General features: G+C 56.2%; 1 protein-coding gene and 1 long non-coding RNA gene across 6 annotated transcripts in view; one reads left to right on the forward strand and one right to left on the reverse strand.

Annotated features, from left to right (window-relative positions):
• KIRREL3 (kirre like nephrin family adhesion molecule 3) overlaps nucleotides 1-25,376 on the reverse strand; it is a 546,897-nt gene that overhangs the window by 14,716 nt on the left and 506,805 nt on the right. For all 5 annotated transcript variants that reach the window (XM_082683923.1, XM_082683922.1, XM_082683924.1 and 2 more), the window contains exons 7-13: nucleotides 20,687-20,837; nucleotides 14,560-14,665; nucleotides 8,993-9,141; nucleotides 7,564-7,691; nucleotides 6,433-6,559; nucleotides 2,417-2,517; nucleotides 315-513 (exon numbers count right to left, since the gene is read on the reverse strand). In XM_082683923.1, the coding sequence (XP_082540049.1) occupies nucleotides 315-513; nucleotides 2,417-2,517; nucleotides 6,433-6,559; nucleotides 7,564-7,691; nucleotides 8,993-9,141; nucleotides 14,560-14,665; nucleotides 20,687-20,837 (961 nt within the window). The remainder of the gene's footprint in view (nucleotides 1-314; nucleotides 514-2,416; nucleotides 2,518-6,432; nucleotides 6,560-7,563; nucleotides 7,692-8,992; nucleotides 9,142-14,559; nucleotides 14,666-20,686; nucleotides 20,838-25,376) is intronic.
• On the forward strand, nucleotides 13,618-16,798 carry LOC309841074. The gene is made up of 3 exons (XR_014298922.1): nucleotides 13,618-13,838; nucleotides 14,029-14,178; nucleotides 16,667-16,798. It is a non-coding gene; the product is annotated as an uncharacterized lncRNA (long non-coding RNA).

The raw sequence follows: 25,376 nt of genomic DNA on the forward strand, positions 1-25,376 counted from the left end.
CTGTGGTCCCTTTTTCCTGAAAACACTATCCTGGAGAAGCCTTACTCTAAGCAGGTTTCTCCACCTCTCCTTTCCTGGTGTGGGCTAGGACCTTGGCTTTGGGGGAGTTGGACCCCAGAGGGCCACTTCTGGTGATCTGACCAAGACTACGAAGCACATTAGGAATTGCTCTGTGGCTTGTCCTGGTCAACCTGCCTGTGGCCTCTGTGGGGCTCTGCCAGCTCAGGACCCTGGAGGACCTTGCCTGGGGCCCTACTAGGGGGTCTATGTGGGGAGGGGACGCGCCTGTCCCGTCATCCCCTGGCGGCCCCCACCTTGCTCCTTGAGCCGGATGATCTCCGTGTCGGAGCCGAAGCTGTTCCAGGCGGTGCAGTTGTAGATGGTCTGGAAGTCGGCCCGCACGATGTTGCTGATGGTCAGTGTGGAGATGACCCCCTCTTCGGTGCTGACCGTCTCCACTGTGTAGCGCCCCGATGTCCCTGACTCCAGCACATTCTCCTTCCAGGACCAGGCCTGTCCGAGGTGCTCAGAGTGAGGAGGAGACCCTCGCACCCGCCCTCTGCCAGAGCCGCCCTGCCACCTCCCTGCTCTGGGGCAGACGCTGCCAGGCTCGCGTCCATGCTCACGGCCACAGAGGGGTCCACACACACGTCACAACACACACGCATCACAACACACACATACCCCACGCCACACACGCGCATACCCATGCACACACACGCGAAGGCGGGGCCGCCTCAGAGGGCACTTCCACGGATGGGGGTCTCTGGCTCTTTCCTGGGACACCTTCCAGGCAGACAGGGAACCCGGTGACAGTGATGGGAGCCTCTGCCTCGGCTGCCCTGGCAGGTGTGGGTAGAAGACCAGCCCTAGAGTGACTGGGCCTGGTTTGGCCGCTTTGTTCCTTCGCACAAACGTATGATCCCAGAACTGTGTTTGTGACCATCTTAACCTGTCTTAGTTTACAAGGCTTAATTCTTGTCAGAGCCATTTTGCGCTGCTCAGCATGTAAGCGCTGGCACACGGGCCCTGGCTCGCAGCGTTGGGGTGAATGTGGCCATCTCTGCAGGCAAGTGCTCAGAGATGGTAGGTGAGGAGACTGTGTTTCCTCAGGCTTGGCACTGGTGACATGCAGGACTGGAACGTTCCTGGTTGGGGGGCTGTCCCGTGCATTGCAGGAATTTCAACAGCATCCCTAGTCAACACCTGCTCGATGCGGGTGGCACCCCTCCAAATTGTGACCAACAGAAACGTCTCCAGACATTGCCAAATGTCCCCGGTGGGAGGGGGAGGGCAAGGTTGTCCCACTGAGAGCCGTGAGCCAAGAGTTAGATGTTTATGAAGAGAAAGATCATGCAAACACGCTCAAGAGTGAACGGGTTATTCTGATGGGCATGGGTTACAGTTATAACTGAAAAAAAAAATTAAAGGGCAGAGGGAAGGGGGTGCTCATAGGTATTAGATCTATGTATGATTTCCTGTAAATTGTGTGTGAATTTTTCACATATTGAATGAGCCGAATGCCTGAGAAAGTGTGTAACACGAGGGATGCCCTAACCATATTGGAGTTTACAGGATGACCCCCTGAGCAGCGTCTCAGTCCCTGGTATGCACACACCCCTGTTGCTCAGTGCACAACCCTTACATCCTCCCCGATGGAGCTGCCCTGGGGCAGACGTTCATCAGGACTATGCCAGGCATTGGGGGCCACTAAAAATAGTATCTGAATTCCACTAATGCTAGAAAATGCTCCCCTTTGTCTGTTTTCATGCCTGGGCTCCCACTGGTTTCAGATAGACGTGGGTGAAGACGCTGGCTTTTACAACATCTGGCCGGGCCCAAGTGTGAATTCTTCAGGTTGCCTTAGCGACCCTGCGGGGACAGGGATGAGTTTTGCAGAAGGGACAGAAAATGGAACGGTACTTTTTTGGGGGGGGAGGGGAGAACTCAGTAAGTTCATGGGACAGGGCTCTCCATTGAGCATTAGGACTGTGGAGGACTTGGGGGCTGGGGGACAAAGAAAGGAGGTTGCCCACTAGAAACCACACACTGTCTAGGATTTTGCCAAAGATGGGCCTTAAACTCAGGAAAGGAAAGCAATCATTTAGCATTCCCTTCTGCTACCCTCACTCGTCCCTCTGCTCCTAGGACGCAAAACTTGGAAGCATTACTGTTACTACTGTTGGGGCCCAGCTGGAGCTCAGAGCAGAGTTAAAGACACCTGCAGACTGGCCCCGGGAGCCCGCTGTCTCCATGATGCCTTTACCAGACAGCCCAGGCAGGTGAAATGTTCCCCGTGGAGGACGGGAAGCTCAGAGGCCTTGATGGTTGTAGGTGGTAGGCTGAAATGAGCCGCTGGGCTGCCGGCTGAGTTGGCAGGGCCCCAGCCCTCCCCTCCGGGCCCCAGAGCACTCACTATTCGGTCGGGTGGTGGTGTGCTCCGGATAAAACACTTGATCTGGCCCTTCTCCCCGTGCAGGGCATGCTGGGTCTGGGTGCTGGAGATGATGGGGGGTCCTGTTGGGGAAATAGCGTCACGTCAGGCAAACAGGGAAAGGCAGGTGCCTGGCTGGACCCTTCTTGGGCGGGGTTCAGAAGTTGACCCATGAATCCTCTCGTTCAGCACACATTTCCTGGAGGCCTGGATGTGTAAGGTGAAGTGCAAGGCAGGGGACTCACAGAGAAATGAAGCGTTCAGTCGTAAACCTCTCAAGGGTTGAGGAGCGAACACTTCTAAGTCAGAATGCCCAGAAGACATAAATAAGCATCATAAAAAGGCAGTGAGTGCTCATACGGAGCGGTACACATGACGTACAAACCAACTTCAGAGGAGAGAGAACCATCCTGCCCAGCAGGTGGGGAAAGCTTTATGAAGGAGTTGGGAAACCTAAGAAGGGAGTAGGGGAAGCACCGGGTAGGAAGGGATGCTAAGTAATGTTGCTTAGTCTCTCTAACTAATGCCGCCCTGCCTTAGCCGGCTGCTCCGCTCGAACCATTCTCCGCCGTGTCCAGGAGAGGGCGCGCTTGCCTAACAAACCAGGTGTCCTCAGCGGGGGGGGGGGGGGGGGCGGCAAAGCAAGGGGGAAAGAGCAAGAAATGCCCACGTTCCTCTACCAAGGGGGTTGGGTGGGATCACCCTGGTTAGGGGGAATGCACGGGGCATGTTCACAAGCTTCATCTCACGTCTGTCTTAGGAGATCCCGTAGTTCATGGCCTGGCCTGCCACTGAGACGGCCCAGGTGAGACCACGGGTCCAATGCTGATCAGGACATGATCCCATCCAGACTGTGTGTGTGTATGAGAGAAAGAGAGAGAAAATGTTTATGGTTGTGTCCAGGAGTCCCTGTCTTACCTACCTCATCCCACAGCCTAGAGAGTGCCCCTGCAGTCTCAGAGAGTGCCTCCTGTCCAGTTCTGCCTTTTATCCCACCCAAGTCTTCCCCAAGCAGGGCCCACCTGGCCTGGAAAGTGGGAGGGACAAGGGGCGAAGTCCGCTGTTTGCTCAGCTAACCTCCTGGCGGGGGCTGGGGCGGAGGGAGCCAGGGGTGTAGGAGATGGAGAACTTCCTGCCTCCTTCCCAATCCCTCAGGGAAAAGGCTGGGTCTTAGGTGGCAGAAAACGGAGGAGAAAGAGCTCAAACAAGGGATCTGGAGGACAAGCAAAATTATGCTGGGAACAAAACAAAAACCGCTGCAAACATAATTGCTGTTTATTAGCCACCTTAATTAAAACAGATTTGCATTTCTATGAGTAGCTCTCAGCCAAGGGAGGGGGCGAGGTTCTGGAAGACACTCAGGTGACTGCTATGGAGTTTAGGACGCTTAACAGCCTGGAGCTGGGTGCGGCAGACTTGGGGGTGGGGTGAGGGGGTGGGTGGGGTGGGGGGTAGGGGGTTAGGGGGTGGGGGGTGGGGGAACCCGGGGGGACCCTTCTGGGAGGGGCTTCCACCCCGGGGTGGCTCCGAGCCTGGGCTGAGCCGAGTGTCTCTCTTACATATTTGTGTTCCAAGAAGCCTTTGGCCAAAAGGCAGGAGGGTTTGATATTTGAGGAACTTGGATGGCACTTGGCTTTGCTGCCGACTGAAAGTGATGATACCATAAAACGTTTTCCCCTTCACTTCTCAGGAACTAGGAATTCTCTGGGGGCGGGGAGGCGGGGGGGGGGCGCGGTGGTTCTCGGGCATTCTAAAAGCCATCAGGCAAATGCATAAGTATTTAAGGGCTTCTTAGAAGAAAAAAGAAATCAGAGTACAGGTGGGGATGGGCAGTCAAAGTGGTGGGAGGGTGTTTATCTCCCCCTCCCTGCAGATCCCTGGTTTGAGTCAAACCAGGTAAGACCCAAGCCAGTTTACTCCCCAGAAGGCAATGCAGCAGTCGCCCACCAGCTGTGGTGTGCTGTGAGAAGAACCCCATCTCACTTTGGATACTCTCATAATGTCTGCTCCCTTCAGCCCAGCCGAGTCCCTTTTCCAAAGGGCTTCGCCATCCCTCTACCTGTTCTCTAGCTCTTTCCTCTCCCACGTTGGCTCTTCCCTCCCCGACCCGGGGCCACTTAATGCATCCCCCTGCATCAGGGCAAGATGACCCTGATTCAGCAGAAACAAATGAACAGCTTCCTTGCCTCACTCCGATCTCTTGGGTGGAGATCTCTTCCTGGCAATCTAGGGGACCCTGTACTGGAAAGATTGGAGGCGGTGAGAGGATATAAACACAATCCCTGGGGGGGGGGGGCATTCAGATCAAACCGTGCGTAGCCGCCAGAGCCAGGCTGGGGTGTCCCTTCCAAGTAATGTACTCCCTGAGATATGCGTGCACAACCTCCTCAAGAAACCACTTTGAATCCCTGCTGGGAAATGCTGGAACATCTAAAGTGACAATGAAATGTCAGTCCTTCCTTTGTCCATTTTGTTTTCCCCAGAAATGGGGATGTTCCTTTAAAAGCTTCAGGCCTGGGGACCCTGGAGGGTCCCCAGCCCGCTGGTCTGGTCCTGGGGCCAGCAGTTGGGAGCTGGGCAGAGTCATGGGCCAGCACCCAGAGCGGGCGTCGGGGGAGGCCACAGCTTTCACGGGTCCCGGTGCCTGAGCCCCGTGTCAGACACCGGAGCAGCAGGAAAAGGCTGCAGCCTGCGTTGCCATGGATATACGGAGGCGCGATTGGATGCTGTTATTTTTAGCCCTGCAGTGCCAATTTATTGGTGGCATCCTGGGGACACGGGGGAGGCAGGAAGACTCCTGAGTCAGGGTTCTGCCCAGGACAGGTGGCCTGTGAGTGCCCCCGGGCTCTGAGTAGATTCCCCCTTCCTCTGGGGTTGCCAGGACTCTGGGGGAGAAGGAGAGGGAAAGAAAGCAGAGAGAGCAGTGAGGGGTGGGGGATGCTGGCTCATGGGGCGTCCGGAGGGGGATGGCTGAGGAAGAACCAAGCTGGTTTTAGTTTTCTAGCAAAGGGGGAGAATGAGCGAGGCTGCCTGTGGACAGCTTGGGCGGAGATGAAGCCAGGAGGGCTGATTTCTAGAACATGGCTTAGCCCCTCCCTAGCACCTTGATCTGAGGCCAGGACCCAGGGGTCCTGCAAAGGTCGGTCTGGGGCTCGGGTCCCGCTGCAGCTCAGAGCTTCCAGGCTTTGACCTGAGGCAGACTCTGTGGGACCAGGGGGCTCACAAAGGGAATCCAAAAACCCAGTGGAGGGAGGAAGTTTGGAAACAGTGCAAGGGCTTGGCATTAGCTTTTCTCGCTCTTTCCAACCTGCAGCTTTGGTTGCCCACCCCAGCGGGAGCCCATACCATGGACGCGACGCCAGATTTCCATCGAGGTGCTGCAGCCTTCCCGGGTCGGACCCAGCTTCTCTGGGACCTTCTACAGGGCATCATCCAGGCCGGTCTGACACTCTGTCCCCTAAATGTGTCATCTAGCAGTCGTCTGTGTTCTAGGGCTGTCAGAAAACCCTCTCCTGCTGTAATGGTTTTATGGTGTGTGATAAGAATCTGCCCTCAGGAGGACCCCCTGAATGCTTGGTCTTGTGGAAATTGTGACAGGTCTCTCTGAGCAGCGGTCACGCAATGGGAAGGGGCCAACTCGGACTTGCAGAGATGATCCCTTAAATTTCCCCCAAGGCCTAGGTCAAGGTCAGAGGGTAGATGCGTTATCTGAGTCGGCTGTGGAGTGATCCTCAGACGCCTTCCTCTTGGCCAGGATAAAATTAATCAGCTACCACTTTTAAGCACTTCCAAGCACCAAAGAAGGAGGAAGGGGACCCAACTAGCCAGGTCCTTCCTCACCTCAGGGCTGGGCTTTGACATGGACTCAAAGAGGTGGGCAGAAGTGCTATGGATCCAGAACCAGCGACAGTCCCTCTGAGGCAGTGCCTGGGACCAAGATGCCTTGGGCCCCTCTCTGCTCCCTCTCACCCCACTTAGCATGAGTCGGGGGGTCTTACCATTGACCGTCAGGGTCACCTCTCGCTCCCCAGCCCCAACCCGGGGCACCACGGCTCGGCACACATACTTCCCAGCATCCTCCTGGCGGACGGTTTTGAGGGTCAGGGTCTTTTCATTGCTCAGCACCTGGGAGAATTGTGGAGGGTCAGACACAGAAAGCAGAGCCGGGCTCTGTCGCCCAGAGCCAGAAGGGCTGCAAGGCGGGCCTGCTGTAAGTGACCCAGTCTTCAGCATGGCAAGAAGGTGCGGGGGTGGGGTGGGAGGCTGTGTGTCCTGTGAGCTGGCCAGGGGAGAGTCACAGCCACACACCAGCTTGAAGCCCTAAGGGCCAGGAACAAGGGGAGAGGGGAGGGTACGCCCCTGTCTGGGGCCCGAAGGCTTGATGTCTCGCAGACAGGGCTGCCCACCAACCTGAACCATGCTGCCCGCAGCGATCTTGTTTGCGGGTGCCTGGACCTGTTTTTTCAGAGTCATTTTCAGTATCCTTTTGGGATAGAGTTTGGGGGTGATCCAAGGATTTTGGCCTTAGCTGGCTCTGAGTTCGAATCCTGGCTTGGGCGGTGATGACCTACGTGGCCTGGGGCAGTTACTTATCTGCTCTGATGTTCTTTCTTTATTTCTAGGACAAGGCAATCCTGCTCACAGGACAGAGCAGTGTCTGGCCCATAGCAGGCCACACAGAGACCAGTTTCTGTCCACCTCTCCCTTGACTTTCCTCCCAAAGCTCTCGCTGGTCCTCCCGAGGGGAGGGGTGTCTGATAACCTTATATACCCTAAAAAACACATTTATCTTAAAATAAGAACACAGGAAGACTGTGAAACCTAGCTCAAAAGCTAAAGGATAACTAACTATTTGGGCAAAGTGGAAAAGGCTTTCTAGAGACTTTTTACTCCCCGCACATCTGTGACTACCTGCTTCTCCTCTAAGTTTTATGGTAGGGTGAAACCGTAATGGTTGGGTATGTTTAGTACTCAGGGGGTACCTGTGAGTATCTGGGGTTCCCTCTCTTCTTTCTGGGCTCCTTCTCCCTTCAGCTTACACTGGAGGTTAGTGCCTCCAGTCAAAGAGTGAGGGCGGCCGAGGCAGTTCCGGTGGTCCAAGGCCCGTGGGGTCTGAGCTGAGGACTTACCACGCCCGAGCCCCGCTTCATCCAGACGATGGTCAGGGAGGGGTTGCCTGTCCAGGCACAGCTGAAGACGGCATCGGAGCCCAGATCCACGAGCAGGGATTGGGGCTCTGTGGTCATCCTGGGCCCAACTGTGAAGGGAGGAAGGGGGAGACAAAGCTCTTGGTGGGCTGGGAGCTCTGGGAGAGGGGTCTGAGAGAGAGAGTCCGGGAAGGAAGGAAGAGAGACCCCCAGTTTCCCAGCTTGGCCTTCCGCAGGTCTACCTGCTGGCAGCAACAGCCCTAGGAAAGAGTGCTCTGGCCCCATTTCTGCTGGGATTTGCCCCCATCTCCCGTCCTTTGTCCTGCTTCCAGGAAGCTCCCACCCCAGCCCTCAGGCAGAAGGGACTCCCTCCTGCTCCAGAAATCCTGGGTGGTGGCAGCTTTCTGTGTCTGCCTTTAGGTCCTTGGCTACCTCCTCCGAGCTTCAGCTTGGGGATCTGGATTCCAGTTACCCCGTGCGCCCGGAGCCCAGCCCCTGGAGCCCGTCCAGGGTCCTCCCACGGGTTCCGAGACAAGGCCTGGAGGACACCATGCCTCTCCCTGTGTTCTCCACACCCTTGGAGCCCGCAGGTCATGCTCCGTTTTAGCCCTTTCCAGCCTTTTTCCAACCCCTATGAAGTAGCTGGGCCTGCCCCCAGGCCCCTGCTAAGTGTGGGTGAGTGTTAGCGGGAGCTTCTCTCCGCCTACCCCCTGCACACCACCTGGAACCAGAGCCTCCTGGGGACCAAACCTTGGTCCCCAGAGTGGTGCAGTGGTGGAACTGCAGGCGCGGTGATGGGACGGCGTGCAGAGCACTGCTTGGCTGCTTTCCAGGAGCCGAAGACTGTGAAAACCAGGGTCCAGAGACCCGGATTAGTCCCTTGGACAGGGAATAAGGGCACGGTGGTGATCACTGATTCTGTTGAGGCCCCTGGGGGTAAGGGAGGGGTCAGATATAAGAAAGTCTGTAGAAGTACTTTTCAAACTGTAAATCCAGTAGAGGAGCTCATGCTTATCGCCGTGAAAACATCCAACCCCTGGGTCAATGCTGGGCTGGCTCCCCTGGGCTCCCCACCAGGCCCCAGAAGGGAGGCGTACCCGGGTCACCAACGGGAGAAGGAGGCGGCAGGGCCTGCTGTCAGCAAGGGGTTCTCTGGAGCCTGACTTGGTTCCCCTTCTGCCACTTACTTGCCTAGTGACCCTGGGCCTCCGTCCCTGCATCTGAGGAATGGGAATAATAACCCCTGCCTCGTGGGTTACTATGAGGGTCGAGGGTGGAGGGAAGCCGGAAACAACCCACCAAGAAGCTTTGCTTAAAGTGGGCAGCACTGTGAGCTTGTGTCCCAGCAGAGACACCCCAGGGGGGCGGCTCCCCTGGGGATGCCCCGCCCCGCCCCCGCGGCTGCACTCACAGTAGACATCCACGGTGCGGCTGATGTTGGTGCTGCCCAGGGCGTTGGTCACCTCGCAGGAGACAGGCTCTGAGAAGTACGTGTAGTCCACGGCGGTCCGATATACTTCTCCAGATGCTTCCTTAATGATCTGGCCCCGCTTGGCCCACCTGCAGCACAGGCCCGGGAGCCGCTGTGAACCTCCGATGGCAAGGGTGTTCCTCCCACCCGGGGAGTGGGGGTGTCTCTCCAGGAGCTGGAAAGTGGGACCTGGCATGGGGGTGGCACAGGGCTAACCGCCCCCCCGCACCCCCTCGTGCCCCCCCACCCCTGCCAGGGGCGGGGAGAGGGCGGGCAGGAATCTCTGCAGAGGGGCAACTTCTGGGGCTGGGGAAGAGTCGGTGTTGGAGGTGGTGGGCTTTGGTCTGCGGGTGACAAGCAGGTTATTTTGGAGATGGGGAAGTGGACTAATCAGTAGCTTGACCCATCTGACTGGCTAGGACAGGAATAAGCCACTGTCAGTCCCTGTCCACTGGGATCCTTGCTGAAAAAGAAGGAGGTCAGGACTAGCGGCATGAGCGCATCACACAGACGGACTTGACGGACTTGATTTCCAGACAAGGTGGACAGCTGTGCGACGGGTGTTAGCCAGGGGTTCCGAGGGCCCCTCCTCCAGCTCTCGAAGCTCTCCTGTCCTGACTCCTGTCCCCAGGGTGGGTCCCTTCCCAGTGCCCCCTCTTCCCTCCCAGGGATGGCTCTGGCCACGTGTGAAGCTGGGGCCTTTCCCTACAGATCCCCCGGGAAGAGAGTTCATAGCTTCCCCTGGCTTAACCCCGTTGTGGACAACACTTGCTTTTGAAATCACGGAACTTCCAACCGGGCTCCTCCTCTTCAAGCCTATTTTGGGGTGTTCATCTTATTATTACCCCATGACCACAAATCCCTGTAACTACAGCTTCTCTGCGGCCCCGGCCTTCAGCTCCCCTTTCTCTCTGTCCTGGATCCAGAGCTCGTGCCTCAGAGGACCGTCTCCTGCCTTCCCTCCCAGCCCGGCCTGAGAGATGGCCGTGTCTTGGCATCACGTGGAGTGCCCAGGCTGGCGTCGTGTGGTTACGATCGTGAGTTAATATCACATAATTATTAAGAACATGATTAATAATAACAATTATAGTTTAACAACAGAGCAAACCAGAGCTCCCTGAGAGCTTAAGGAGCTTCCCAACAAACCATTATGAGTTATTCATGAATCATTTCAATTTCTAACTTTAATTTAATGACCAGACTTAACAGTCAGGCACAACCCCTGCCTGAGGCAGAGAATTCAGTCCCAGACATGGTTGGGGACCTGCGTCCAAACTCTGCTCCCTCCGCCCCGCTGAATGAAGCATGGGGGCAGGCAGTGGGAGGTTGAGGGGGCTGCAGGGTGAGTGCCTCCTGCTCTCCTGGGCCTGCCCCTGGCTCGGGGAAGGGAGGTTAGGGCCCAGGAGGGCTGGTTCTGATGGGCTGTCCTCATCTGTCATTGGAGGAGTTCTTGGAGAAGATGGGGCCCTTCCTGGTGAAAGTCACTGGGCGGTATGAGTTTCACCCCTTCAGCCCCGAGGAGCTCAGAACTGCTGGAGCTCCCAGCCGGACAGTTGGGGGACAAGCAGGGCTGTGCTGTTCCAGCCTGGGCCCCTGTGCAGCGGCTACCCTTAGCCCCCCCAGGGCCTGTCCCTTCCTTAGAGGCCGGACAGGAGAAATTCCAAGGCTCTCCTCTCCCAGGGTCACAAGCAGGAGCCGCTTGCGGGGGCTGGGCCCTCTAGTAACCCAAACCAAAGTTTTTTGGGGGCATCCCGAGTCCCCGAAGTACTGAATCCCTGAATCCTGCTCAGTCTCTCTTTTTCCTCCCTTTCTTTATGTTCCTCTCCCACACCAATAGGGATCCCTTCCAGAAGCTCAAACCACCTCTTCCAGCAGCTGGCCACAGGGTCCAGGGTGACCCAAGAACAAGACCAGGTCTCTCAGTCCTTCCCTCTCCTCCCTCTCTGGCTTATCTTCCACCTCCTCCTCCTTCCTGTTGGACCCTCGCCCCTCCCCCGCCCACACCTCCACTCTTGCTCCCACCCCACCACCCCCAGCCTCTCTGAAAAGGAGTCAGATTAAGCTTTTCCCAATCAATGTCTAATTTGGCCGGAGCAAACGTAAGAGGATTAATTATTTATATCACAGAATCAGGAGGCCTGGCTGTCACAGCTGACAGGCTATCCTTACCTAGTCCTGAGTTTCACACTGGGCGGTGGTCCCTGCCCTGCGACCCACAGGGGGACATGGGGGGTTCCGAAGAGCCTCAGAGGACAGTCCCGAGAAGCAGGTGGGGAGACGCATTTCCTGGTGTGCCAGGACCCGGTCTGCCCGCCTCTGGCTCCTGGGTCTGGGAGGCAGCTGAAGTGAGAGCTGAGTCCGTCGCCCCTGCTCCCACACCCACCCATGTCCCCTTCCCAGGTGCTGGGATGGAGGAGGCATAGCTCTGATTTCTGAGATCACAGCCTCGGAGCAGCACGGGAAGAAGCAATCAGGATGAACGTGCAAGAAAAGAAACACAGATCCCTGCAATCTTGTCAAAGTCAGTTGGGAAAAATCAATGTACTTATGTGAGGAGATTTGTTTAAGGCTTTTCTTCTCAGAGGCCAACACGGTGTCCAGAACCACCATCTGCCTGCGGGCTGAGCCCTCCCTCGAGGAGCTGGGCCGGTGTGGGTAGGCACGGGGGGCCCTCCTCTCTCTTCGCTCTCCCAAATTTTCCTAGTGGCCAGAAGGCCTTCTCCAAAAAGTCTCTGGGGTCCTGAAGGGAATGTGGTCCACCCTGATCTGTTTGCAGGCCCTTTTCTAATCAGTGGGCCGTGAGGGCAGGTGACACGCCCCAAGAATGAGCCTGTGCGGGAACGCCTGCCCCTTCGGACACCTCTGTGATTGGCGGCCCCTCTGTAACCAGGGGCTGACCCGGGATCCTGGGGGCCTAGGGTAGGGTGAAGGCAGAGGGAAACCTGCAAGCTCTATGCTTGTTTATTTGTTAAATTTTTAGTTTTTTTATTATTTTTTCAAAGATTTTATTTATTTATTTGACACAGAGAGAGAGATCACAAGTAGGCAAAGAGTCAGGCAGAGAGAGAGGGGGAAGCAGACTCTCTGCTGAGCAGGGAGCCCGATGCTGGGCTCGATCCCAGGACCCTGGGATCATGACCTGAGTCGAAGGCAGAGGCTTTAACCCACTGAGCCACCCAGGTGTCCCTATTAACTTTTTAGTTAAAAAAAAAACAAACAACAACAACAACAACACAAAACCCCACTTTGAAATGACAGAAACATGGCAAGAATAGGCCAATTAATTGTCACATTTCCCTACATTCATTAGTTCTTAAATGTAATGTCACATTTCTTTTTTTTTTTTTTTTTTTTTTTTTTTAAAGATTCCATTTTATTTATTTGAGAGAAAGAGAGAGCTAGGGAGTGAGCATGAGTCAGTGGGAACGGGAGAGGGAAAGGGAGAGGAAGCAGCAGACTCTGCTGAGCAGGGATCCTGATGTGGGGCTCTATCCCAGGACTCCAGGATAAAGACCTGAGCCACCCAGGTGCACCTACTGTCACATTTCTTTTTTTTTTTTTTTAAAGATTTTATTTATTTATTTGTCAGAGAGAGAGCGAGCGAGAGCAAGCATAGGCAGACAGAGTGGAAGGCAGAGTCAGAGGGAGAAGCAGGCTCCCTGTGGAGCAAGGAGCCCGATGTGGGACTCGATCCCAGGACGCTGGGATCATGACCTGAGCTGAAGGCAGCTGCTTAACCAACTGAGCCACCCAGGCATCCCGCATTTCTTTATGATGATCCCTCCAGAAGGAGATATGAACTTCATCATTTATCACTGGTGCTCTGCTTTTAGAGGGGGGTGACTCTAAGAGGCAGGTGGGTAGCCTGGCTGCTGGGGTGTTGGCTCACACTGTCCTGGTCATAAGGCAGGGGAGGGGTGGGGGACAGTGCTGGGTCCCCGATCATGGTCCTGCCCGCTGCCCATAACTGGGTCCTCAGGTGACCCGGAGCCTGGCAGTGAAGAGCCATGGAAGTTGTACGTTCTGGTCTCTGGGGTCCCACAGGCATTCCTGGGAGAGCTGCGAGGGCACCTGTGGGAGTCCGGGGCTGCCCAGGGAAATGGGCATTTGAGGTCTCTGGGCACGTGAGACCTAGCGTTTAGGGACTGTAAGCAGACCGCACGAGCGACAGCAGAGAGGGGCCGACCTTGTCACCGCAGGTGCCCTGAGAAAGCCCTAAGAAAGGGCCTCTCTCAGGCTGTCTGTTCTGCATCTTCAGTCACTTCCAGACAGATGCCAGATCCCAGCCAAACCACCCCGCCCCCCAGCCCCACAGGGCTCCAGGGCCATGTTTCTGCAACGCACTTTGCCCGGCCTTGGGCCCAGAGAATGGTCACACGGGACATGACAGATGGCTTTTCATCCTATTTTAAAATGTCCTCAAGGAGAAAGACTCCATGCCTTTCCTGGGTTTTGGTTCCAGGGTCCTGGTGTCGTTCAATTATCTGCACTGCGGGGAGCTCCTCCTTGCGTCCAACCCGAATCTCTCTGGCTGTCTCTTTGGCCCATTTCCTCTCACTGAGCCCTCTGGGCTGCGCTGCCTCTTGTTGTCCCTGTCCTCCACTCCCACTGGCCAGTTGATGATCTAGTCTGGGGCCATTAGCATCCCTGGCACCGTCCGCTGCAGCTTAATAACCCATCTCGATGGCGGAGATGACGCTCTGGGCTCCACCATCAAGTCTGGGCTGGCGGGGAAGGACAGCTCCGAGTTAGGGCCATGGCGAGTTCCCCAGGGCATCTAAAGGAGGTGAGTGTCCTTGTCTGCCTTTGAGCATCTCCGAGGGCACTGCGTCTTTTGAAATCCTGTCCTGCAGGGGTGCCCAGGCAGGGAGGTGCCCCGGGGAGCCAGCATGCATTATTAGGTTTCCGCGGCCCGTCCCATGCTCTGCCCCATGCTGCGGGCCCTAAGTTGCTAAATTGCAGTTCTTGCCTTCAAGGAGCTCCATCAACAGGGAAAGACAAGCGTGTAAAACACCATGGTGCTTTTATCAGTGTTGTGAGCAGGGAGGCATGGGGGCCACAGATGGACATGATCCGAGGTGCCTGCTGGACAGGGCCCTCTGTCTCCGAAATCTTACCCTGCACAGGTGAGCAGTTTGGTGGGCCCATGGCACGGATCTAGGTTCTGATCTTACTGCATCTCCTGGTTGTTTTACCTTTATTCCTCATCTGGAGCCTCTCTGCCTTTTTTCAGAAAGAAAGATAATAGAGCTCTCCAAACAGAAGGGGTTATGCCCACTGCTTCCGGTGGAGGGGTGTTTGCATGTACATGAAGGAAAGGGAACTTCTACCTGGCCAGGGATGGATGGATGGGTGTTTGGGGAAGGGAGAAGGATCCTGGGCTCTCCCAGTGACCCAGCCCGTGCGCTGCACACTCAAGGCCACGAATGACAGCCTGTGTGATGGGCACAGGTGTGGAGGGGTCCAGGGGCCAGGCGGTGCCCTGTAAGAATCAGCAGGATTCTTACCTGTACTGGGTGACAGCCGGGTTGGCCTTTGCGGAACAGTGGAACGTGACAACGTTGTCCTCCAGCACTGGCTGTGGTTCCACCGACAGGTTGACGAGCGGGGGGTCTGCAGAGAGAAGAGATTCCTTTGCAAACTGGGGTGCTGTGCCCATGGTTTTGGGGCAAGGAGATCCCCTGGGTGACAGGGAAGGTAAAGGCCAGAGATTCTACCAGGAGGGGCCCTGAGAGCAGCCACCATCCTGGTCGTCCCCCCAAAGTTGGGGGTCTCAGCCGGGGGCTCCCTTACTCCCTGCTTCAGCTGCCCTGGTGGGGGGTCAGGGATCCCCATGTGGATTCAAGGCCTAGTGTTTAAATGAACAACCAGTCAGGAGGCGTGGCTTCCTGGGTCCCCAGACACACGCTGCCCATCTTCCAGCCTTTATGGAGAACAAAACACTTCAGACAAGAGAGGGGGCAGAAGAGGGTGCAGGGGGCACAAGGGGAAGCATGGACACTAAGCCCCATTTAAATACACTTTTTTTTGGTCTTTGAAATGTCTGTTTCATATCTGTTTGTGTAAAGGTTCTGGTGCGTCTGTTAACTTGAAAGTGGCATTTACACCCTTTCATCAGCCTGAGCATCTCTGCTGGGCCCTGACTGGTGTCACCCAGCTCTCAGCTCCCAAGGCTGGGCAAGTCTTTCTCCTGCAACATGATGAGAAGGCAGGCTCTGAAGTGCAAAACGGTGGGAGGTGGAGGAGACAGGAAGAGAGGCAAGGGGGAGGGAAAGGAGAGGGAGAGAGGAGACAGGATGGAGAGCTGTGGGGAAGGAGGGGGAACTGCAAACAGACAGAGAGACAGAAGGGAGGGAGGCAGGCAGAGGACACCTTTACAGAGAGAGAGACAGGGAGAGAGACATGGACAGAGACAGAGAGAGATTGGGAAATGCAGAGGAATAAGAAAAAGAGAGAAGCAGAGAGCAGGGAGCTGGAGAGAGACACACAGAGAGATGGACATACGCACAGAAACAGAGAATCAGACGGAGATTTCACACTGAAAGCAAAAAGACTGGAGGAGACCAAGCAGACAGAGACAGAACGTGAGATGGGGCGCTGGGAAGAGAGACCACCCAGTATCGAGGACTGGAGAACCAAGGCAGGAGAGAGATGCAGAGAGGTGGGAAGAGGGAAACGAGACCAGCGCCTGCTCTTCATCCTCATTACGGTGTATAGGGCCGGCGGACGTACAAGCCTGAGCTGAGTAAGGAGGCAGCGTGGTCCCTGCCACTCAGGCAGGGTCCCAGGCCACATCTTCGGCAGCTCTCACCCGAGATCACGGCAAACTGAGGGAGGGTAGTGAACTTCTTAGGGGTTCTATCTAGTCCATTTTCAGCAGCAGAAGAAGCCAGTTTCTCAGAGACCACGGAGAAACATGCTGACCCCTCTTGGGCACCTGCGAAGGGCCCCACAAGGGAGGCAGGACTCCAGCTGCTCCAGCCTGAGCGTCTGTTTGAAACCACAGGTGGGCTTCCGAGACCCTAGAGTCTTATGCACAGGCCTCCGGCTATGAACGGAGGCCAGCCCACCCTGGAGTTGGGATCCCTGGACCACTCAGGCCCTCTTTGTCCTGCTGGTGCTCAAGCCGGGTCTTGCTTCCTTGCACAGTGCCCGGGTCCAGCGGCGGGGGCCAGGGAGGTGGCCCACAAGGTTGCACCTGTATCCGCAGGGAACTTGAAAGACATGGGGGGGAGAACTCTGGTTCCTGAGCAGGGTGGCGGACTATTCTGGGAACCCCGATCTCCCTGCATGAGATCCGGATGCAGACCACGGTCCTGGGAGCTCCTGTTACAGCAGCCGTGGAGAATTTCATGGAGAATTACAAGGGAGGTGACAGGGATTTCAATGATCTCTATCTTTGTTTTTAAAGCGTAATTCAAGGAGGGAGGCAGGTGGCAAGGACCAGCCATGAGAGCTCTCTTCCCACCCCGTGGAGAGCTAAGACCCCCAGAACCTTGTAGCTTCTCCCTAGCTGCAGCCCATTGGCTGGCCCCCGTCCCCCCAACCCCAAGCTGAGGGCTCCCAGCTTCCAGGGCGGGTACCATCAGCGGTCCCTGCTCTCTTTCTCTGCAGGGTGAGCTGCCTCAACTGGGCATCCGAGGGCCCCCTCCGGCTCCGATGGCCCCAACCCTAGAGATGTGGAGACCCACGGAGGAGTGTGCGTCTCGCTGCATGTTGGAGAAACTTGTCCTAAGGCAGAGGAATTTGGTGCATGGCTGGCTCACGGCCTCGCATTGTGAAATTCAGTACTGAGAGGCAGAACAGAGTCCCTCAGTGCAACTGTTGTTGGAGGAAGTCATGGCACAGAACTTGGGGGGGTAGCCCCAGGAGGACCTGGCACAGAACTTGGGGGGGTAGCCCCAGGAGGACCCTCCCCACCTGGGTGTCTTTTATAGAGGGAGGAGTTTTGGGGAGCAGGGTGATGGAGTATACACCTGTTAGGGTCCCTTCCTGCCACCCGCCATTCTGACTTTATCCCGTGCGTGCCCTTCTCCGGCAGCTTCTTTACCTGGGCTAAATCCTTAGTACCCCAGCTTTCTTTCTTTTTTTTTTTTTTAAAGATTTTATTTATTTATGTGACAGAGAGAGATCACAAGTAGACAGAGAGGCAGGCAGAGAGAGAGAGAGAGGGGGAAGCAGGCTCCCCGCTGAGCAGAGAGCCCGACGTGGGCCTCGATCCCAGGACCCTGAGATCATGACCCGAGCCAAAGGCAGTGGCTTAACCCACTGAGCCACCCAGGCGCCCAGTACCCCAGCTTTCTTGAAGGGCCCCAAGAGAATGGGTCCCCAGGAGGCTGGTGCACCTGCCAGTCTCATCTGCACCTCTCCCCCGAACCCTGAGGTCCCTGTGTCCCTCTGTCCACCCCTGTGTTCTGGATGCGCCGGATATGAATTTTCAGGAGCCTGCCAGGCTCCAGAGGTATAAATAGTTTATGTCATATCCAACTATTAGACACGATTTTAATCCCACTTGTGATGTCGGCTGCATCGCTTGCAGGAGGGCGGCTTTGATGTCGCCGGTGGAACTGAGATCATATTGAACAGATGTTAGAGCTGAGAGTCTGTTAGCGTTTCCATCAGCAACCTGCGTGTGCGTGTGTGTGCGCGCGTGTGTGTTCTGGGAAGCAGTACAGTGCGGGGGGGGGGCGGGAAAGGGAGAAACTCCATGACTCAGTGATTTTATGGCACGTTCATTTGCGACTTGGCAGCTGGATGCAGCGTCCAGATGTAGTGGGACTTTGGGGTGTTCAGCTTTCTCTCCCATTACTCAATCTGGGGGCTTTGTCTTCCGTTGGGTAACATATAAAGACCAAGGGAAACAAACAACAAATGTGCTTTTGCTGAGTTTGGATGCTTCTTGGTTGACTGAGAAAATAAGCAGGTTTGCAAAGGCAGCTCTGATCCGGCCCGTGGTGTCCACAGTAAACAGCGGGACGCTTACTGAATGAACAAGTGGGTAAATGGAGGAGGAAGGAGGCAGAGGGAAGGTGGTAGAGCGAGCGTGTGCTTTTGCTAGGCAGGCAGAAGGGAACACCTTCAGGAGAGGCGGCAAGGGGCGGGAGACCTCTCCCCCGTTCAGGCTGAGAGGGAAGCTGTGCATGGGAGGGACAACGGACAGGTGCAGCGAGCTGAGCCTGAGCCGGGCACAAACGCTGGAAGCATCCCCGAACGATTTCATTGAATCCTCACAGCCATTGTATGACGGCCGTTGTCATTTGCACAGATGGGAGAACTGAGGCACGGTGGTTACCGTGAGGCCAGCATCATTCAGTAAGTGGCAGAGCCAGAATTTCAAGCAGGAGGAATGCTGTGACCTTGACCATTTCCCTGTCCAGCCTCCAATGGGGCTGACCTAGGGATCGGGGCCCCGGAGCTGCAGCCTCTCTGGGATTTCATGTCCGATGCCTCCTGCTTTGTGTGGCAGAGGCGTCCTTGGAAAGAGAGCCAGCCAGGATGTGGAGACTGGGCCAGGCTGGTGTTCTCCTCTGATGGAGACTGTCAGCCGTGTGCCCTGGTGAATGGATCATCACCCAGAGCGCATTAGGGGGGTGCCTTTGAATAGCTGGTGGGGTGTGGTTAGGATGGTGGCGTTCTTGGTGACAGGAGGGCTTCTCCCAGCCTGGAGGGGAGCTTGGCTGCTGCTGGGTACCCCCCCACACCCCGCTGGGGCCCAGGCTGCTGGCATGGGGAGCTGCCAGCTGGCTCCTTTTGTGTGGGATTCCATAGCTGGTGTGGGCCTCCTGACCAGATTGGGGATCTGTGGGGGGTCCAACCGGCAGCCTGGCAGTGGGAGGCTTGGATGTCTCATGTCCCCCATCCTTATTCCTCCCCGACTGGGCTCGTGTCTGGAGAGAGCTCTGATCGCGGTCAGTCTAAGGGCAAGAGGAAACTGGGGACATCGTGTGGTCCAAGGACAAGGAACTGGCATTCCTGGAGTAAAGTGTGTGACAAACTTCGGCCCTCACTACCCATGGGTTGGGGAGCCTTTTGGGATGCTGGACCACTCGATCCCCAGAGCATCTTGCTTCCTGTCCAGAGCTGGGCCCACAGCTGGTGCTCGGAAGAAGTAGGCGGGTGTGGACAGCCAGGGAGGGAGGCTGTCAGAGTGAGCGTCTCCCTCCCATCACCCTGGTCCCAGGTCTGGCAAGGGCCCCACTGTTCTTGGCTCTCAGTAAATGAGGAACAGAAAAAGAAGCCTCCAGCTGGTGGGTGTGATCGAGTGGGGGTTACTAGCCCGTGAAGATGGTAAAGAAAAGATAAATCTTCTCCAAGGACTCGGCGGCTGGGTCTGGGTGTGTGGAGCAAGCCCGTCTCAGGTTTCTGTTGCCTTCTGGAATCTAGGCAGCAGCTGCCGGGGTTCTAGAGAGACTGGGGACGGCCACTCGCTGGCTCCCAAGACGGGCCCTGGGAACACCAGGACGCAGCCCTGGAGCCCCACAGAGCCGCGCGGAGCACAGAACCCAGAAGCCTCATGTGAGCGGGGCTGGTAGGTGGGGGATTTTTGATGTAGAATGAATAAAGTAGTAAGGAGGAAATGAATGCCAACCTTCAGGTCCAGCCTGCTGCCACATCAGCCCCTAGCACACAGTGGCATTGTGCATTGTGGGAAGGGCATTTAAGGCAAGAAAAGTCCACTTCTGAGAGCTGGTACTCAGACCCAAGCTAGTCTGGTGCTGGGAGTAAGGTTGTGGGACCACCTTTCTGAGCATTTGTTGTTGTTCTCTGGGGCCGACAGGCACTTGAGGGAGACTGTAGGAGAGCACTGGGAATCTGTTTAGGTGGCTTTTGGAATAGGGGGCTGGTGGGGATTGAATGCCTGGTGACTATTGACATTGACTGTGAGAACCGACACCTGCTGAGGACCTGCTGTGTGCAGTGTAGAAGAGGGGTTGCGGTGTGGGCTGCGGAAAGCCGAGCTCTCTACATCTGACGGTCTGTGGCTTTGGGCAGACTGACTGACCTTGGGGTGCCTGCTTCCCACAGAGGGACCACTGGCAACCTACTCCAGTGGTTGTTGTAAAGATGAAATGGTCCCTGGAAAGTGCGGGTTGACTGAAAGACTACTCTGCTTCTTCTCTCCTTGAACCCTTCCGTAAGAGGGGCCCCCATGTACCTACCCTCTGTAGGGCATGGGCTGCTGTGGGGGGAGCCCTGAGCTCCCTGCTGCCCCCAGGCCCTCTGCCCTGGCTTTCTCGCCAAGGGAGCGTGTGGGCTCCCCATGGTAAAGCAGAGCTAGGGTCCTGCTTTATATTTATTGATGTGGAAAGTTCTACCTGAAACAGTTTGGAAATGTGGCCTGAACAAGTCATCGGCCAAAGATTCTCATCTGATGTCGTGACTTCGTGTGACAATAAGGACAAGCCCTCGGGGCGCCCACAAATGCAACCTGGGCCAGTCTGGGAAGCTGTCGGACCCATTTCCTGTCTTCAGACACCTTGCAGGCTGTGGTGCTGGCTCTGGTGAGCTGCTTGTCCAGGCCTGGCTCTTCTCCCCAACCTGTGTTCCAGGCAGGGAGTGCTGGAGGTGGGCAGTGGTGGGGGGCGGTGTGCTGCCCCGGGCCTGGCCCCCTGCGTGGGCTGAGTCAGTACTCACGCTGGATGTCGATGGTGACCGAAGTCTCCTTCCCTCCCGGGATGGCTTTGTTGGTGGCTCGGCACACGATGCTCTGCCCATTCTCCACGTCGCCCGGGGAGATGAAGAGGGTACTCACGATGCTCTCGCGCTTGCCATCTCGCAGCAGGGTCTGAGAGAGCAGGGAGAGAAGCCCCCAGGTCACTCGGCTGGAGTGCCTGGGCAGGTAGGGGAAGACATGACCCAGCCTCAGTGGAGAAGAAGAAGCCCTCGGCCCCAGACAGCCAAGGGTGCAAGTGTCCGCAGATAGTTGGGGGGTTCCTGGCGGCTCCCTGGCCTGGCCGCGCCCTGGGCTGCGGAGGGACAAAGGAACTATTCCATCATGTGGGAAAAGCCTGGACTTGTAGACTCCAAAGGAAATCCGGCTGCAGGTGTCCTCTGGTGTCTGGGGGGGCCTCTGGGTCTGCAGGCAGCACCTGCAGCCGGTAGTGGGGGAGGTGCTGTCCCCCTCCCCCCAGGCAGTGATGTCACTGGTACGAAGGGCTGCAGCTTGGGGCATGGGGGTAAGGGCAGGGCTGGGCCGGGGATGCATGTAGAATCAAGGCACACTGACCATTTCATTCCTTTATCTATAAACCCTTTCAACCTTTCTTTTTCTTCTTCTTCTTCTTCTTTTTTTTTTTTTTAAAGATTTTATTTATTTATTTGACAGACAGAAACCACAAGTAGGCAGAGAGGCAGGCAGAGAGAGAGGAGGAAGCAGGCTCCCAGAGAGCCCGAAGCGGGGCTCGATCCCAGGACGCTGGGACCATGACCCGAGCCAAAGGCAGAGGCTTTAACCCACTGAGCCACCCAGGCGCCCCCCCTTTCAACTTTTCAAATCATTTCACTTCCTGACCTCGTTAGATCCCCGACCAATTGGAGGCGGGACAGATGCCATTGCTGGCCTGGTGACAGTGGAGAAAATAGACAAGACCAGGAGGGATGCAGAGCTTTACCAAACTTACACTGCAAGTTGGGGGTGAGATAAGTAAGAGGGTCCTATAATGGGCTGAAGAGTGCCCCCCCCCAATTAATTTCTTGGAGCGTCACAATGTCATCTGATTTGGAAATAGGGTCTTCGGAGTAATGTGTAATTAGTTAAGGATCTCCAGATCATCCTGGATGGGGTGCGGGAGGGCAAATCCAATGACTGGTGTACTTTGAAGGAGAGGAGAGGACATAGAAAGGGACGAGGAAGAAGGTCATGGGAAGACAGGCAGAGACGGGAGTGATGTGGCCACAAGCCAAGGGACTCCAGGAGCCAGGAGGAGGGGAGATGACAAGGGAGGACTCTCCCTGGAGGGAGCACAGCCTGCCGACACCCCGATTTCAGACTCTCTGGCCTCTAGGAGGCGGGACAATACATTTCGGTTGTTCTAGGCACTGGTTGCGGGACATGGTGAGGGCGGCTCTAGGAAACAAAGGCAAATCTGAAAGCTTTGGGTTCCCGCCTTCCATTTCCAGTGGGGGCCGTGAGGCCGTGCTGTGCTCCTTTCCAGCTACTTTCCTGGTGGCTTGGGGACCCAGCAAGGTAGGTGCTGGGGAGCTGTGTCGGGCAGCAGTCAGTACTCAGTCCAGTACTCAGAGACCTTTGATCCTGGGAAGCTACTGAGCTCCCTCCAGAGAAGGGTGGCAGACGGACGAGGTCTCATTCCACTTGCTCGGAGCCAGAGGATAGATGAATAGATTTTACTTCCTCAAAACCTCCCTTAAGATAGTACCAGTACTGTTCTCACCAGACCCTGAAAGGAAGGGAGCACTGGCTCTGTTTAATAGAAAAGAAAACTTAGTTCAAAGTGAGTCAGAAACTTGCCGGGCAGGGCTGGGATTTGAGGACGGTGACCCCTGAGGCCGTGACCCTCCCCCCACAGCTCCCTGCCAGCCAGACGGTGGTTAGTAAGATTTTCACTTAAAGGTGGGAACAGTGAGAGGGAGTCAGCAGACTTTTAAGTTCACCGAGCTACTTAGCAGTGCTAAGAAGGAGACAGCTGGCCAAAATGGAGTCACTTGCGTTAAGGGCCCCCCATCAGCAAACCAAGACCTAATGCCTAGCTAGCCTCCTGCGGTTTCGGACCCCCGCGTTCCCTGGATGTGACATTTAACCAGCGAACCTGGAAACTCTTGGTCCGCAGGGGACGTCATCCTTCGGTTCTACCTAAGGGGGACCCTGCCTGAAAGGAGGCATTCTTTGCCCATTATTTCCTTTTCTCCTCTCCGTCTCTGCCTTTAAAAACCTTCCATTTTTGTGCACCTCCTTGGAACTCCTTTCTACTTGCTGGATGAGATGCAGCCTGATTCATGAATCATTTAATGAAGCCAATTAGATCTTCAAATTTAGTTAGTCAAATTTTTGTTACTTAACAGCAGCAGTATGTAAGCTGCTGGAACCTGCTCTCGGGGTCCTCAGCTCTGTGTGGTCCTTGTCAGCAAAGCTGGTGGCCTCCAGCACTCGGAGCACATGCCCTGAGCCTCTGTCTAGAACAAGCGCATCCTGCTTTAGATAAAGACATATTCTGAGATGCCAGAGAGATCCACGGAGCAAGGCAAGGGTCTCTGGACTATTTCTGTCGCACGTTCTAGAATCACCTGGGCCTGGGTGGGCTCCTGTGGCACATTCCTTCCCCAGGAAGTGGGGTGGCAGCGGGGGTCCTGGAGCGGGGCCATCAGTGGGCTGAGGATCTTCAGCTCAGCTTCAGGGCCAGGAGCTGAACTGGAGGCCAGCAGAACAGGGCTAGTGGATGGGGATGGGGGCCATGGGGCTGGCGTGTGGTTGAGCCTCAAGCCAAGCCCTATCTCAGTACTGGTTCACGTGTCTATAAATAGCCAAGCACTAATAAGAACAATTTCCTGGATGGAATAAGACCTGGGGTAGGGTGGAGGGAGGGAGGAGGTGGGGAAGGCCTGTATGGCTCTTCCCCATCCCCCTTTCTTTACTTTTACACTGTGCTAACAAGAACATTTACATTAAGTTTGACTCTGCTGGGCACCTTTCCCATTGATCTGCTCCCGGCCTGGTGGGAGGGAGGCGGGCTGCCCGGGTGCTGGCGGGAGGGGTGCAGGGAGGCCCGGGCTCCTAATTAGGCCCTCTGACTGCTACCCTTCCTCCCCACACCCAGGGTGCTCCTGAGCCTCCGAATGATGATTAATGACATATTTACTGTGTCCAGGCATGTGCTTTTCTGGGAAATAAAAATTCTGGTTCAAGTTGTTTGTTCCACCTAATTAGAGAAAAGGGAGATGTGTTCATTAAGCAAGGGGAGAGCAAGGGGAAGGCAGGGCCTCAGCAGCTGGCTCCCCCTGGGAAGCGGAGCATCTCACCCTGGGCCTCGGCTCCCAGGGATCGGACACCAGTCTCACCCTCAGGTGTAAGGCTGCCCCCTCCCCCACCTCGGATCTGGTGGCCTGTCTGCTCTGCGGCATCCTGCTCTTGGCCTCCGTCTGTCTTCTCAACCGCTTTCCACTTTCCCTCCTCTCCCAGCTCCTCCGGGTCCATCTTCCCTTCCCTGAACGGGGCTCCTGGGGCACACCTCGAACCCCAGCCTCGCACCTCCTGCTCCAGAAACCTTCATTAGCATGCAAATCAGCTCGGGGAGGGTAAGTGGATTATTAATGGCAAGTTACTTTGTCTCTGAGGCCACCGCCTCCAAGGCCCGAGGCAGCCCTTCCTCCAGCTTGGTGGGGAGGAATGTGGGGCCAAATGCTGGCCTCAGAGTCCCCCAGCCCAGTTCATGTGACCCAGATGGCAGCTCCTCAGGCTTTACCAGGGCCCAGCCCACCTGGATCTGGAGGTGCGGATCAGTGGCATGTGCCCCGGACTGAGTGTGGGAGCAGCAGACTTCATGGGTGGGCTTTCTACCCCTCCGCTAAAGGTGTGTGTGTGTCCATGGGCCCCCATCCATGAGCAGCTTCTGAGCTTTCGAGACTAATCCTGTGGCTGTGTGAGGCATCTCTAAACCCCGTGTGCCCCGTGCAGCTTCTTGTGTCCCCAGCCCCCAGGCATCATCCCCGAGGGCAGGCACTTGGCATTCAACAAGAGGTGGGGGTGGGAGGGTGGGGGGTGAGGGGCGTTGGGGGGCGGGCTGGGGCCACAGAGTGCATTCTGCGTGCACTGGTCCAGTGTGGGCAGCAGAGGCCGCTCGGCTCTTCCCAAGGCCTCCCGGGCCTCAGAGGGCAGTGGAGAGCCCAGAGGCTCCACGGAGAGGCAGGCAGCCTAGAGATGGCTGTGTGGGAAACACAGGTGACGGGGTGGAGCGGGGCGTGCTGTGTGGAGGTTGGAGGGAATGAGGGGGTGTGGGTGAGTGGGGGTGGGTGCCCCAACCCTGGTGCTAATTCTGGGAAGCCAATTGATATGCAAACAGCCTGGAAAGCCCTGGAGTGAGGCCTGATTGCCTGGCAACAAGGCTTCCCTCTTCTCCCTCCTTCATTCACCTCCCCCACCTGCTGTGTCCTTTTTAAAAAAAAAATTTTTTTTTTTTTAATCTCTTCGCTTCCTCTTTTTATAGCTGTCTGGGGGATCCGTTAGGGGCTCTTGTCCTGTGGCTCCAATGAGGGCTGTAAGGGAAGGTGGAGAACCACAATGTAATTGGCTGCAGACCCTGTATCCCTGGGGCCCCAAGTCCTGTGCCCTGGGTGAGGATGGATACCCTTCACAAAGAAGGTCAAGAGGATG

Source organism: Mustela nivalis, assembly GCF_964662115.1.
Source record: "Mustela nivalis genome assembly, chromosome: 9".
NCBI lineage: Eukaryota > Metazoa > Chordata > Mammalia > Carnivora > Mustelidae > Mustela > Mustela nivalis.